This window comes from Rhododendron vialii, chromosome 7a (assembly GCF_030253575.1).
Source record: "Rhododendron vialii isolate Sample 1 chromosome 7a, ASM3025357v1".
Classification (NCBI taxonomy): Eukaryota; Viridiplantae; Streptophyta; class Magnoliopsida; order Ericales; family Ericaceae; genus Rhododendron; species Rhododendron vialii.
Window position 1 is genome coordinate 2922446 of NC_080563.1, and position 13431 is coordinate 2935876.

Below are 13431 nucleotides of genomic sequence, written 5' to 3' on the forward strand. Positions count from 1 at the left end.
GACCTGCAATCAAGGCAAATGTTACCCAGAGGGTGATTTTCAGTTGACATACTTGAAACCCTAGGAAAAATACTCACCTAATAGTGTGAATCTCCATCTCTGTCACCTATGTTTTGGGGCGAAAGAGGCATGGGGAAACGAGGGGCAGGACGCCTATGTTTTGGGGCGAAAGAGGTGTGGGGAAACGAGGGGCAGGAGGCCTGAATCTACCATGAGAGAGAGAGCCCGCGCGCATATAAACAGCTGCAAAAGGTTTTTGCCACCCCCATTTTACACTCTCCCATCTCGTTGATTGAGAGGGATCCTATAAGGCGGGGTGGCTTACAGTTCTTGTAGAACAGATCTGAGCCGTCTATCTCGACAATAAATGGCTCGGATTGCAATCCAATTAATGGACAGTCCAGACCAATAGAAGCTCGGATCAAATTCGAGTTTTTCGTGCCCAAATGAATAACTGGATCGACTGCCTTACAGCCCCTGTACTGTGGAGCGCCCTACAAATTTCCGATTCCCTTTTTACGACCCGAAAAGTATTGTTCAAAAGAATGTAACGTATAAACGAACAGGCCCGCGGTAGGCCCAAAATTTAAGAAATAAAAATGGGCCCGCAATAGGTCCACGGCCCTAAACGGGAAAAGAGTCCATATCGAACAGTGTCAGGGAAAACTCGAAACGGTACCGTTTTTCTTTTTCTGTCCTGTCTTGGCAGAAAAGAAAAGCCCGAGCTCCCTATACAGTCGATCTGTGCAATAGCCCTAGTTTCTCTCTCTGTCTCTCTCTCATCGAATCTGCACGATGAAGCAACAAGCAAACTGGTCTCCTTACGACAACAATGGCGGGTGAGCTCCTCCTTCTACTTTACCCTCTCTTTTTTCCTCGAATGCATTCGTTCAACTTTTTGTGATTCATTCAATTTGTTTCTATACTGTGTGTGTATGTGCAGGACATGCGTTGCCATAGCAGGCGCCGATTACTGCGTGGTTGCCTCCGACACTCGAATGTCGACTGGTTACAGCATCCTCACTCGCGATTACTCCAAGATCTGTCAGCTGTACGTATCTCGTTGATTTCTTTGCCCAATTTTATGCGTATAGTTTATACCTATCTTGTTGCTTTATATTCCGACGGGGAGGATAGGCTATTGTTCAAAATTAAGAGGCTTTCCGTTTCTACTTTGTTTACTTGGGAGTTAGGGGGTGCAGCTCTACGCTTGATAGATTCTTTTACATGTTAGATGCTTTTGGGACTCGGGGGTTGCTTCCTCCTAAGTTCTCACGTTCAATTCTCGTTGTAAGCGTGTGAAAGGGTTGTGAGAGAGGCTGTAGGGATTAGTCTGAGGCGCGTGCAAATTGGCGGGGAGCACCCTTATACAAACCCTTGGGTAGAACTCACCCTTTAAAACCGGCTTACAAGGGGAGGGTGCCGAAGGGTTTATATGCACATGGCCAATCCCATACTTGGCCGATGTGGGACAATGGATCGTATCATACCATCATGCTCTGTAGCCGACGTCCACGGCGGCCCACTCTATTGACACTGACCTGACGGTAGCCCTTTCTGTTTATTTGGCGGCTCCACTCACCTATCAGTACTCTATACTTTTTAAGTATTTTAATCCAGCCTATAGGTCGCCCCCTCCGGGAGTTGAATTGCAAAGCTGCACCCATACTCGTCCATACTCGCATAGGTGCGTCCGATCCCATACTCGACGTGGTGGCTAGCTTTGATACCAATGATACAAACCCTTGGGTAGAACTCACCCTTGAAAACCGGCTTACAAGGGGAGGGTGCCCAAGGGCTTATATGCACATGGCCAATCCCATACTTGGCCGATGTGGGACAATGGATCGTAACAACCCTACCAAAAAAAAAAAAATGTTACATATTTTGGGGTTTGGAGTGGAGTAAATGTCCTTTCATTGATTGGCCTTTTCTTCCCTTTCCTAAACTTGTTACTGCTTTATCTGTGCGGTTGAGCATGGTTACTGGTTATGCTTATTCTTCTGCATTGAGAATTTGGGATCAAATAAGCTTGGTGTGGGAACTACTTTTTCATTTTGGGCGGAGAATGCTTTGTGTGAAATCCCTGAAGTTACACCTTTTTGATTGTTCACCAGACAAATTGGTTTTGTTTTGGTTTTCGTTTTGGGTGGAGAATGCTTTGTGTGAAATCCCTGAAGTTACACCTTTTTGATGGTTCACCGGATAAATTGGTTTTGTTTTGGTAAGTAACGTAAGTTCTATGTGATTGAAAGCATAGGGCATCCCCAACAGATGCTCCAACAGTTTAGCTAAGATTTACGTGCTTCGGCAACTCCTCCAGACACCAATTCATCCTTCAGATTCCTCTTAGCATTATTCAAAGTGAAGTATAGGTTGTATCCATCAGACATCAAAAGAAATTTTTATATTTTGTCTCAGCCTCATTAGCAAAGAACTCCTACCCTCAGTTGAAGGCAAAAAAGACAAAAGAAAACAAATTTCTTGCACAAATTGAAGAGTCTGTTGGATTGCACTACAATACTTCACTCTTCAAATCTAGTGCAAGGTAGCGAAGTACAAATTTGGTGTTAAAATTTGATTAATCTCCTGGAGATGCTCCAACTGATTTTGGTTAAACAATTGAGAAGGCAAATATATTGTTGGGTTCCATTGAGGGATGAAGTAGGAAACTCCTACAATGCTTGATTCGGGTGAAAATTTTTAACCGAAAACCTGAAGATGAGGTTCTTTGACTTCGTTCTATCTTGTTGCCCTATTGTTCATCTTCTCATACAAGAAAACATAAATGGGGTTTAAATAGTACTTGATGTCAATATCTTGGCACCTGTACAAAACAGAGTTATCTAGTCATAGCTAGCAGCAACCTTTCTTGCATTTTTATTCTTGGTTGAACAGTTATGATTTTGTGTACTGTGCTCACATAAACGTGAAACAAGCACTGCATTCTCCATCATGGACTCAAGTGCAGAAATAAGCAAAAGATGGAACTTTCTCACAACCAAATTATTGCGGGTGTTTAGTTTCTTGATGGAACATATCCAATTAAAAGATCATGGCCATTTGTGAATGGAAGAAATTTATCTCCTTTCCACCAAAGCTTATATGTTTCATCGTATTGAGTTAAGTTAGCTTAGGACATACCACTTATGGAGGTATTAGCTTATGTTTCATGTGTGTATGTACATCTACGCTGGTATGGAGGAGTTGATATTTTGGACAAAAGTTTCCTTATGAAAGGGCATGTATCTGAATTATGTATGTTGACCTTGCAGAGCAGGAAAAAGTGTGATGGCATCTTCAGGATTCCAGGCTGATGTGAGAGCTCTACAAAAGGTTTTGGCAGCAAGGCATGCGGTGAGATTTTGAAAATTTTGACCATACTCAGATTCTGGGCTACTTGACTTCTCTTTATATAATGAGTGAACCTTCTCTTTATATAATGAGTGAACCTGAAGTATGCTAGATCACTTTTAGCTAAAAACAAAATATGTGCATTCCAACGGCTCTTATATTGTGTAAGACATTTGTCATTCTATTGTTGCAGTATACTCGTGTTTTTTTAAAAGTCAAAGGCGTATTCACTATTCAGCATACTAATTGTCTGCTATTGTGTTGATTTATCTATAGCCTTGGAGGAAATTCAGTCGAATGGCCAGTCTATAATGATTTATATTTTCTCCAAACAATATAGTGTATTCAAGGCAGCATTTGAACTTCTTACAATTGTCTTACATGGTACACAATGCCACTCAGGCAGCCTTATCCACCACATTTGTGGTAAGTGGATGATTTCGTAACTCGAATGTGAATCCAAAATCATAGGGATGCAGAGAACTTGCCTGCTTGCCATAGTGCCAGTTCAGAATTTTAAGTATGCAATTTCCTGGTAGTAACTAAGAGTTCTCTCCATTACCTTTTGTATAGAGGGCTACTTTCAGCCTTAAAGGGTTAAGCCATGATCATTACGTAGATCTGATACTGAGATTGTTGGCTGTTGTTCATTTGTTGGAAATAAAACTTAGGTATGAGGAAATGGATTCTGTGCTGAAAGTGATGTATCGCTGTTCATTTATTTTTGTACACAGATCTATCAGCATCAACACAACAAGCAGATGAGCTGCCCAGCAATGGCTCAACTGCTTTCAAACACCCTATACTACAAACGCTTCTTTCCTTATTACGCTTTTAATGTTCTCGGTGGCCTCGATAGTGAAGGTAAAAGTTTGATATGTTAGTGCAGTCTTTATCCTTGAATTTCATATCAATTCACATTTATATGGAAAACTGAAGGAAAGGGTTGTGTCTTCACATACGATGCTGTGGGTTCCTACGAGAGGGTTGGATATAGTTCCCAAGGTTCCGGTTCCACACTCATCATGCCGTTTTTGGACAATCAACTGAAGTCTCCAAGTCCCCTCTTATTACCAGCCCAGGTCTGGTTTTGGCTCTGGTTTTTGTTTTTGACTACTTTAATTATTCTTTTGCTAATCTGCATATGCAATTTGTATTTTGTGTGTCAATTTTAACAAGTGATTTTGCAGGATGCCGTTACGCCACTTTCGGAATCAGAAGCAATCGATTTGGTGAAGACTTGTTTTGCATCTGCAACAGAGAGGGATATATACACTGTAAGCTTCTATGCTACATCTCATTGCTTTCTTCTTTGTAGAAATCTAGAGCTCTCAAGGATAAGCCATAATCTCTGTAATTTTTAGGCCCTGTACCGTTAAGAATAGATGAACAGAAGACTGAAAATTTTAAAACGTAGGAAAGTTTAGATTAAAGCGTAAGTAAAATTAACTGGAAAGCCAAATTTTGTTTCTCTTCTTCTTATCAAGTTGATCTACATTGCTGGCTAGCCCGGGCTTGCATGAGAAAAGCACGAAACTAGGTCTAGATTTTCCTTTAGGATTTGTTTCTCTTGCTAACTGCAGGCCGCGAAGTACCCCTATTTTACTCTCTTTTCTGAACATGTCCGGCATGTTTTGCAGGGAGACAAACTTGAAATAGTCGTGTTGAATGTGTCTGGCATCCGTCGTGAGTACATGGAACTCCGGAAAGACTGATCCGCCTTTGTTTTCCTGGCGCCCTTCATGGTCTTGCAGCTCCTGTGAAGAAGTCTGCATTATGAATCTTTCAATTTGTGTTCAGTTCCATTTGTAGTGAAGCAGGTGCTAAATTATAGAAACAATTTTTTATTACAATGGCCTGTGATGTATCAAACTGGGATGCTTTGGATTTCCTCTTCTTTGTCTATGCAACAAGCTAAACGGAACCGAGTTTTTTTTAGCTAGTTTAACGCAAGTCGACCTCCTGTAGCTTGGTTCACTTTACAGATAAATGCAGGACCTGAAATTGGAAAAGGTTCAGCAGTGCAGTTTCGTTGCTTGGGATTAGTTCTCTTATATTTACACCTACTTATTTTGAGCTACTATATTATATGGTACATGAGCATACATCATCTTTGCTGAGGATGATGTTCTTGGTTATGGTGATGCTATTTCTAGACAAGGTCTCTTCCCAATCACTGCGGATTCTACAAGTTTTCGATTAGCCAGGCTCCGGATTTTGGAAATAAAAATTCAATAGATGACTAGAAAGGAGATTGAACCGTAAATGAAGAGTGCGGGAGCAATGGTTACAAAAAATTTCTTTGAAACTAAAAACTAATTGAAGTTTTATTAAGCTAATGGAAAATGAGATCTGATTGAATTGTTTGCAACCCAAACTCTGGCAACTTGTTGTTTGTTTTTTAAGGTGAAGCTGAAGTAGCATAGCTCTCATTCTGCCAAGAGAAATATTTACTTATTTTTCAAATAAGTATTTATTTTTTGAATTGAAGATGATTTATTGTTAGAGAATGACCTGTCTTATAAAGAGAAAAATAAGTACTTACAAAATAAGAATTTTAGCAAATAAGAACTTTAGCAAAGTGGGGTTATGTGTTTTTTTTGTTTGTTTTGCCTTTAATTGAATTTGCAGCACATTCATTTCTCAATCTTAGTTTTCTTTGTTATTAAATTGAGCAAAAGGTTGTTATTAAACCGAGCAAAAGGTATGGGAACACACTTTTCGGACTCAACTTTGAATATAACTATGTCTGCAATATGTGGGCCCATATGTATCGAGCGATTTCGGAGGTGATTTGTGTTCAGAGGTGTATATTATATAGTTGTGTTCTTAGCATTGCTCAAAACCAATACAACGAGGGGAAAAAAGAGAAAACTATAGTAAACAATGATGGAAACTCAACCAAAAAACAAAAAGAATCAAAGATGGACTTCTGCAATTCATGAAAAATTGTGGGAATCTTCTGTAATTTTCATCAGTTCAGTCATGGGGCGGGAAGAAGAAAATATTTTAGGCAAAAGCATTTCCAATAGAAGTATTTTACAGCTACTTCCAAGACTTCTTTCGGAATTCTCTCTCTCTCTCTCTAAAACTCTCTTGGCTGCAGCTTTTCCTGTGGTCGGTCGTTCTAAAATGGCTCGAAATAAGGTAAAATCTCACTCTAATTAACTGCCTCTTCAGCCTTTTAATGTTCTGCTATATGTATTTTTTTTTTTTTTTGTTCTGCTATATGTTACTCGTCTCGTTTCTCAACTTCTGGTCTAGCCTTTGGCTCCTTGCAATTTTTATTATCTTCTCAACTGCATTTATGTATGTAATTTGCACAAGTTATCATTCGCCTTTTGAGGTTTAGGGTTTAACCGAGGTTATTAGTTTTATTTTGTAATTTCACCGATCATATGTCGTATGTGATTTATGCGTAGATATGAGTGTGATTGTATTGTTGTTTATTAGCTGTAATAAGTGATTTTGCACTGTACAGATACATGGGCACGGGTTTGACTTTTGTGCTGAACTGTGTTGCGAAATTTAGGCAGGGCCGGCCCTGACGTTTTGGGGTTGAGGGCCATTTTAACAAAATGGGGCGCCTTATGCATTTTACAAGCAATATGATAAAAACGTTCAGTCAACTTCAAAAAGCAAGATTATCGGTAGTATTTAACAAGATAAAACTTTAAATTTACGCATATCCGTTACAAAAAATTTGAAACAATCACTCGAAAAATTTTATTTTTATTTTTTGTATTGATAGTGGCAAAAGTACTAATTATGCTTGTGTGATCAATTGTCACTTATTTGAATTGCTCATTCTAATTGTTTTTTGATAGGCAAATGCTTATTCTGAAAGAACATAATTTTGCACACTTATATTTAGTAAATACTATACAACTGTTTCGGGGCCCCTCATTTTAGCAAAATTTTGGGGGCCAAGGTGTATGCCTGGCTCAGGGCTGGTACTGATTATTTAGGGACAAGGTTGGTGTTTGGATTTTGGGTAACTTAAATATGTAATTTTTTTTTTATTGGCCTTAAATCTGTATTTTTGGTTAGGAACAACTGATAAAATATAAAAGATGACAAAGTAAGTGAGTTTTGGATATGATATGGCGAATGCACAAGTCCAATGAACTGCCCATATTCGTTTGTGTATGTGAATGGCTTTTGTAAGCACATATAATCTGTTGGTTGTTATGAACAGCTATTATGTACGTAATGTTTTGAAATTACCCATTTCTTGCCCGTGCGAGTAGGTTTTGTGTGTTGTAATTTCAGCTTTTGAAGCTAATAGATGGACGATTTGTTTCAAACAGGAAGCATTGGTTTTGTTACTTGATGTTAGCCCATCGATGCATAATATTTTGCAAGAAGTTGAAAAAGTCTGCTCCATGCTAGTTCAAAAGAAGGTACCAATTTCACTTTGTGAAAGTTTTTTTTGCCATCTATTCTTTAGCATTTTGTTATATGCTTTCTTTTCTTTTGATTATTGGTAGGATAGATTATAGGGGTAGGATAGTGCGTAGGTATTGTTGAGTTTCAGTTTGTTCTCACGGAGTTCAAAACAAGTCTTGTTCCAGTTTAAGTATTTAGAAGCTAATGGCTTCAGAGTATGGCGTTATTGGTCTCAAGATACTGGTGAATTCGTTTTAATTGTTTACTCTATGTCGTCGTGCAGTTGATTTACAGCAAATATGATGAAGTAGGAGTTGTTTTATTTGGAACTGAAGGTACTTTCTGAGAGCTTCGTTTTCAGTTTATGGGTTGTTGCTGCATCATGTAATTTACTGCTAGGTTTTTTAATCATTACTTTGAATGATAGTCGCTAGATAGTAGTCCTCTTTTAGCATCATTATGGGGAGTGTGGGCATTTCCTTTGTCTTTATCTGCCAACTTCCTGGAGGAGTAAAAGTAAGCAGTGAATCAAAAGTGTGGTGATTTATGCCTAATATAATGGCGTGAGCATCTTTATTTATCTTCTAATGATGTTAGAGTGCTTCCTTAACTGCTGATCTATCTAATTTGTTCAGTTTTCTGTAGTTTTCGCTAATGAAAAGAAAAACCCGTGTCCCTGAATTTCTTAAGCATCCACTACTGAGAGTACTACTCTTGAAAATCCTCAGATACGAACAATGACCTGACAACGGAAGTGGGTGGATATGAACATGTGAATGTGTTGCAGCAGATTAGAGTTGTTGATAAAGATATCGTTGAAGCTTTACAGCAGCTTCCTCGAGGAACTGTTTCTGGTGATTGTATCCAATACATTTCCTCTATTATACCTTTTCGGATCATGCATGTCATTAATTATTCCCCAAGTATTAGCTTCATTGCATGTTGAAATCCAGAGAACAAACAAAATGTTTTTCTCAGTTTTTGGACAAATACTTCTGAGGTTGTTTGAAGTCCCAAAACTTGGCTCTCTTTGCATAGATGTACCCTGTTCCCAACCATAGCTGGTTTGCTTCTAGAACAACTCAACCTATGCTGTTTGGATATCTTGGTGTAAAATCATGGTTCTGATTTACAGCTTCCACAAATTTTAACCATTCTGGCCACAAGTTTGCAGGTCTCCTAATAAAGATTCCCCCCCTCCCCCGCTTTTATTTTATTTCAGTTGGTCCAGTATAAGTTTATGGGTAGAGTTATCCTGAACATGTGTTGGCTTTTAGCTCTTAGATCTTCACTTTTGAGATGTCTTGTTTTTTCTAATAATGACATCAGTTTTGGATATGAACTCAATTTGGTACTTGTAAAGATATTGCTTAATTATGTGCATCCCTTGACCTAGTTATCAGTTCTTGATGCCATTGTGGTGGGGATGGATATGCTGATAAAAAAATTTGGACCAACAAACAAGGGCAAGAAACGCCTTTGCCTTGTTACAAAGGCACATTGTCCTGTTAAAGCTCCGTATGAAGGAACAGAGGAGGATCAAGTCAACACCATTTCTGCTCAGATGCTTGCACAGGGTATCAAAATGGATTGTATAGTTCCAAGGGGAAAGCAAACTGTGGATGGAAATGGGGGAGTGATGGAAGAGAATGATCATCTGCTGGGTGTATTTTCTAAGAAAAGTTCTTCGAAGGTAGTTTATGTGGAGAGTCCAACTTCATTATTAGGTGCACTTAGAACTCGGAGAATTTCTCCTGTCACAATATACAGAGGTGACCTTGAAATAAGCTCAGCATTGAAGATCAAGGTAACGAGGCACATCAAATGGGATTTTCTTTTCTATATTTATTAGCCAGCAGCCTAGAGAATTCACATGCTAGGATAAATGACATTATAAATTCAAACTCATGCAGAACGTTCGTTAGAAGTTTGTATGGGGTTGTCACCTTGCTGGATGATTTCACATGCTGCATTTTGTTTTTATTTCCTTCCTATATTTGCGTGCAAGGGAGGGAGTGTGTGATATTAGCATTCTGCAACTAATAGAAACAGCCCGAAAGTGTGAATCATTGCTTGTCACCTTGCTGGATGATTTCACATGCTGCGTTTTGTTGTTGTTTTCCTCTGTTTTTTAGGTATGGGTTTACAAGAAAACAGCTGAAGAGAAGTTTCCCACTCTCAAAAAGTATTCTGATAAAGCGCCTCCAACAGATAAGTTTGCTACTCACGAAATCAAGGTAGATTATGAGTATAAAAGTGTTGAAGAACCTAGTAGAATTGTTCCTCCTGAACAAAGAATTAAAGGTTATCGGTATGGACCACAAGTAGTTCCTATTTCGTCTGCCGAATGGGATGCAGTAAAGTTCAAACCAGAGAAGAGTGTGAAGCTTCTGGGTTTTACAGATGTGTCTAACATAATGCGGTAAAATTTAACTCCTTTGACTTGAATTAGAATTTTCTTGCATTTTATTTGTCAGGGGTCACTACAGGGATTAAGTTCTATTACTTAACCTTTCACACTCCTTTTACATGATATGCTCAAAAGGCACTATTACATGAAAGACGTCTCCATCTTCATTGCCGATCCGGGTAATAAAAAGGCCATTCTCTCAGTTTCTGCCTTAGCTAGAGCTATGAAGGAAATGAAGAAGGTAGCAATTCTCCGTTGTGTTTGGAGACAGGGTCAAGGGAATGTCGTTGTTGGGGTACTTACCCCTAATGTATCGGACAAAGACAATACTGTAAGTTTCAGTGTGCAGTTTCCCCTCACACCTTCATTTACAAGTTACAACTATTGCTGTTTTTGCCTTTTGGTTTGATATTATCGTTTTTATTTGTGTTTTGGTCAGCCGGATTCATTTTACTTCAATGTTCTTCCTTTTGCTGAGGATGTCCGAGAGTTCCAGTTACCCTCATTCAGTAACTTCCCTATGTCACGGCAGCCAAATGAAGAACAACAGGAGGCAGCAGATAACCTGGTAAAAATGTTTGATCTTGCCCCAACTGGCAAAGAAGAAGCTCTGCAGCCGGATTTCACACCGAATCCCGTTCTGGAGGTACTGATAAATTCTTCCTTATTCTTCTGCTTTGGCAGTGTTCCCTCCCATGCACTTGCAGCTTGTTCTATGAAAGTCTTCCTGCATTCATCAGTACCAAAGTAGATATTCAGTCTTTGTCCACCTTCTTTAACCATTTTCACTATTCTGCACTTAAAAAAATTTCATCTGTAGTTTCTAAGAGCTTTAGGGGCTTTTTGAGTTTTGTCTTTATTCAAACTATTTTCACGTTTGTTACTTTTGTGGATTATTGTTTCGTCTCGATGAGACGAATCGGAAAAGTAAAAAATTATGACGCAAAACTATTTAGGTAAAAAAATATTTCCAAAAATTTGGGCTTTATCTCGGAAAAGTAAAAAAAAAAAATCGCATTTGTTAGTTTTGCGTCAAACTTTTGTGGTTTATTGTTTCGTCCCGGCTTTTTGGGTTTTATCTTGGATATTTCAAAAAATAATTAGGTAAAAGTAAAATTCTTTTACTTTTTCGATTCCTCTCATCAAGGTAAATCAATAAACCACAAAGTTTGGCTCAAAGCTAAAAAATTGTGTTTTTTTTTTGAATACGGACAAAACTCAAAAAGCCCCAAAAGCCCCTAAGCTCTTATAGGAACAAGGCCTTAGATGATTTTGAAAACTTTTTCTACAAGAACAGTTTGAGATCTTTTGATTGGTGGAAAAATTCTGAAAATTATTCACAAAACTGCAGTTGCCAAAAATGGACAATCAAAATGTGACTTATGGAGCAAAGGATACGATTGTAGGAAATGTGTGACTTATAGCTCCTTGAATAGAAGATAGGTAGTCAGCTAGTCATTTTTGCAAAAAAGAAAGGGGGAAAGAAGAAGAAGGGATAACACATGTTGGTTGGGGAGGCCTCCTATTGGGTTGGTCATCTTGGACTTTGTTTTGAATATATGGTCAAGTAAAAGTCTAACAAACAAACAAGCTGACAAGAAATATGGGAATAAATTGCAGCTGACCCTGTAAAAGGTTTTTAAAAAGATGTGATTTCCTGATCACGATGTGCCTCTTGTTATTGTAAGAACTCTATGGAATCCAATGAAGAATATGGTGTTGTACTTGTGCCTCCTTCAATGTTTTTTGCATTGATTTATATTAATATTATTGTTATCAACGACTTGACATTACTAGGATACACTTTATTATTAATCTAATATGATATGCCGTGTATTGTCAGCGTTTTTATCGCCATCTTGAATTGAAATCAAAGCACCCTGATGCACCTGTGCCTCCACTTGACGATACTCTCAAGAAGATAACACAACCTGATCCAGAAATTCTTTCTGAGTGCAAATCTGTTGTTGATGAATTTCGTAGGCTTTTTGAACTCAAGGAAAATCCCAAGGTATTTACACCTAAGCATAATGGATTGTTGAGAGAGACAGATGTGTTTGTTGTCAACATCTTTTGAAATCAAAATGTTAATTTGTTTGCAGCTGAAGAAGTCTGCAAAGCGGTTACTCAGGGATAAACCTTCTCGATCAGATGAGGAAGGAGAGGGTTCTGGGAATGCTAATGATGTTGGAGCAGTGAAGTACATAGAAAATAAATCGGCAGGCAATATTGATAAAATTGGGGACTTGACTCCTGTTCAAGATTTTGAAGCTATGATGTCTCGAAGAGATAGCCCAGAGTGGGTTAATAAAGCAATTAAGGACATGAAAAATAAAATTTTTGACATGGTGGAGAACTCTTGTGAAGGGGATACCTATCAGAAGGCACTGGAATGTTTAGTATCCCTCCGCAAGGGTTGTATCCTTGAGCAAGTTTGACCCCTCTCTCTCTCTCTCTCTCTCTCACACACACACACACACACACCATGTTGGGTTTAAAGCAAAATTTATGCCACAACATCGTTCCCTTGTATGGTGTGCAGCTTTCCTATTTGTAACTGTAACAACAGTTCCACAATTTGTTGTCTTCTTGATGATCTACATGGCAAAATAAAGACGTCGTTACTTGTAATCTTGTTTTTGTGCAGGAACCCAAACAGTTCAACGAATTTTTGCGTCATCTTTATAAATTCTGCCAAGAGAAAGACCTTAACAACTTCTGTGAGTTCCTTGCGTCCAAAGGGGTCTCTTTGATCACAAAGACTGAAGCTGTAGACAGGTTTGCTGTTGTTACATTTCCTCTCGCCCTTAGATTTCTTTACTTGATATTCCTAAGCACCCGTTAACTTGTTCTCCATCATAGTCTTGTGTCATTTTTGTATTTCTTTCCGTGAACAGCGAAGTTACAGACGATGAGGCTAGGAGCTTTACGGTTAAAAAAGAGCCAAAACATGAGGAAGAACGAGGAGTGAATAGCTTGCTTTAATGGTTATTAGACATGTCTTGATATTTTGTGGTGTATAGTCTCATCCTAGTTCTGCTGGAATTGGAACAAATCACGTTTGTAGTCAGATGTTTTTTATTCAATATGAAATTAGCTTAATTTTATAGCTTGAAGAGTCTCGTATGGGTGTGTTTTGTTGAATGGGTTATGGTATTGGTACTGACCAAATACTGTCCTCAAGCTTGTTACATGGAGCAATCCCAGAAAAATTGTGGGATTTCACTGGTGTTTCTATGGGGGAAATATGGGAAATGCGTTGGTAAGCATCCTCCCAA

General features: G+C 38.6%; 2 protein-coding genes across 2 annotated transcripts; both read left to right on the forward strand.

Annotated features, from left to right (window-relative positions):
• Positions 1 to 675: 675 nt before the first annotated feature.
• LOC131333358 (proteasome subunit beta type-1) lies at positions 676 to 5307 on the forward strand. Its single transcript, XM_058367833.1, has 7 exons — positions 676 to 839; positions 944 to 1051; positions 3276 to 3357; positions 4089 to 4218; positions 4294 to 4436; positions 4545 to 4631; positions 4995 to 5307. The coding sequence occupies exons 1-7, from the start codon at positions 796 to 798 to the stop codon at positions 5067 to 5069; spliced, it is 669 nt and encodes a 222-aa protein (XP_058223816.1). The 5' UTR covers positions 676 to 795; the 3' UTR covers positions 5070 to 5307.
• Positions 5308 to 6352: 1045 nt separating this feature from the next.
• LOC131333637 (ATP-dependent DNA helicase 2 subunit KU80) lies at positions 6353 to 13316 on the forward strand. The gene is made up of 12 exons (XM_058368259.1): positions 6353 to 6501; positions 7665 to 7757; positions 8027 to 8078; positions 8472 to 8603; positions 9147 to 9550; positions 9879 to 10165; positions 10289 to 10484; positions 10593 to 10799; positions 11997 to 12164; positions 12256 to 12585; positions 12801 to 12931; positions 13051 to 13316. Exons 1-12 carry the CDS (start codon positions 6487 to 6489, stop codon positions 13136 to 13138), a joined length of 2103 nt encoding a protein of 700 aa, XP_058224242.1. The 5' UTR covers positions 6353 to 6486; the 3' UTR covers positions 13139 to 13316.
• Positions 13317 to 13431: the final 115 nt, after the last annotated feature.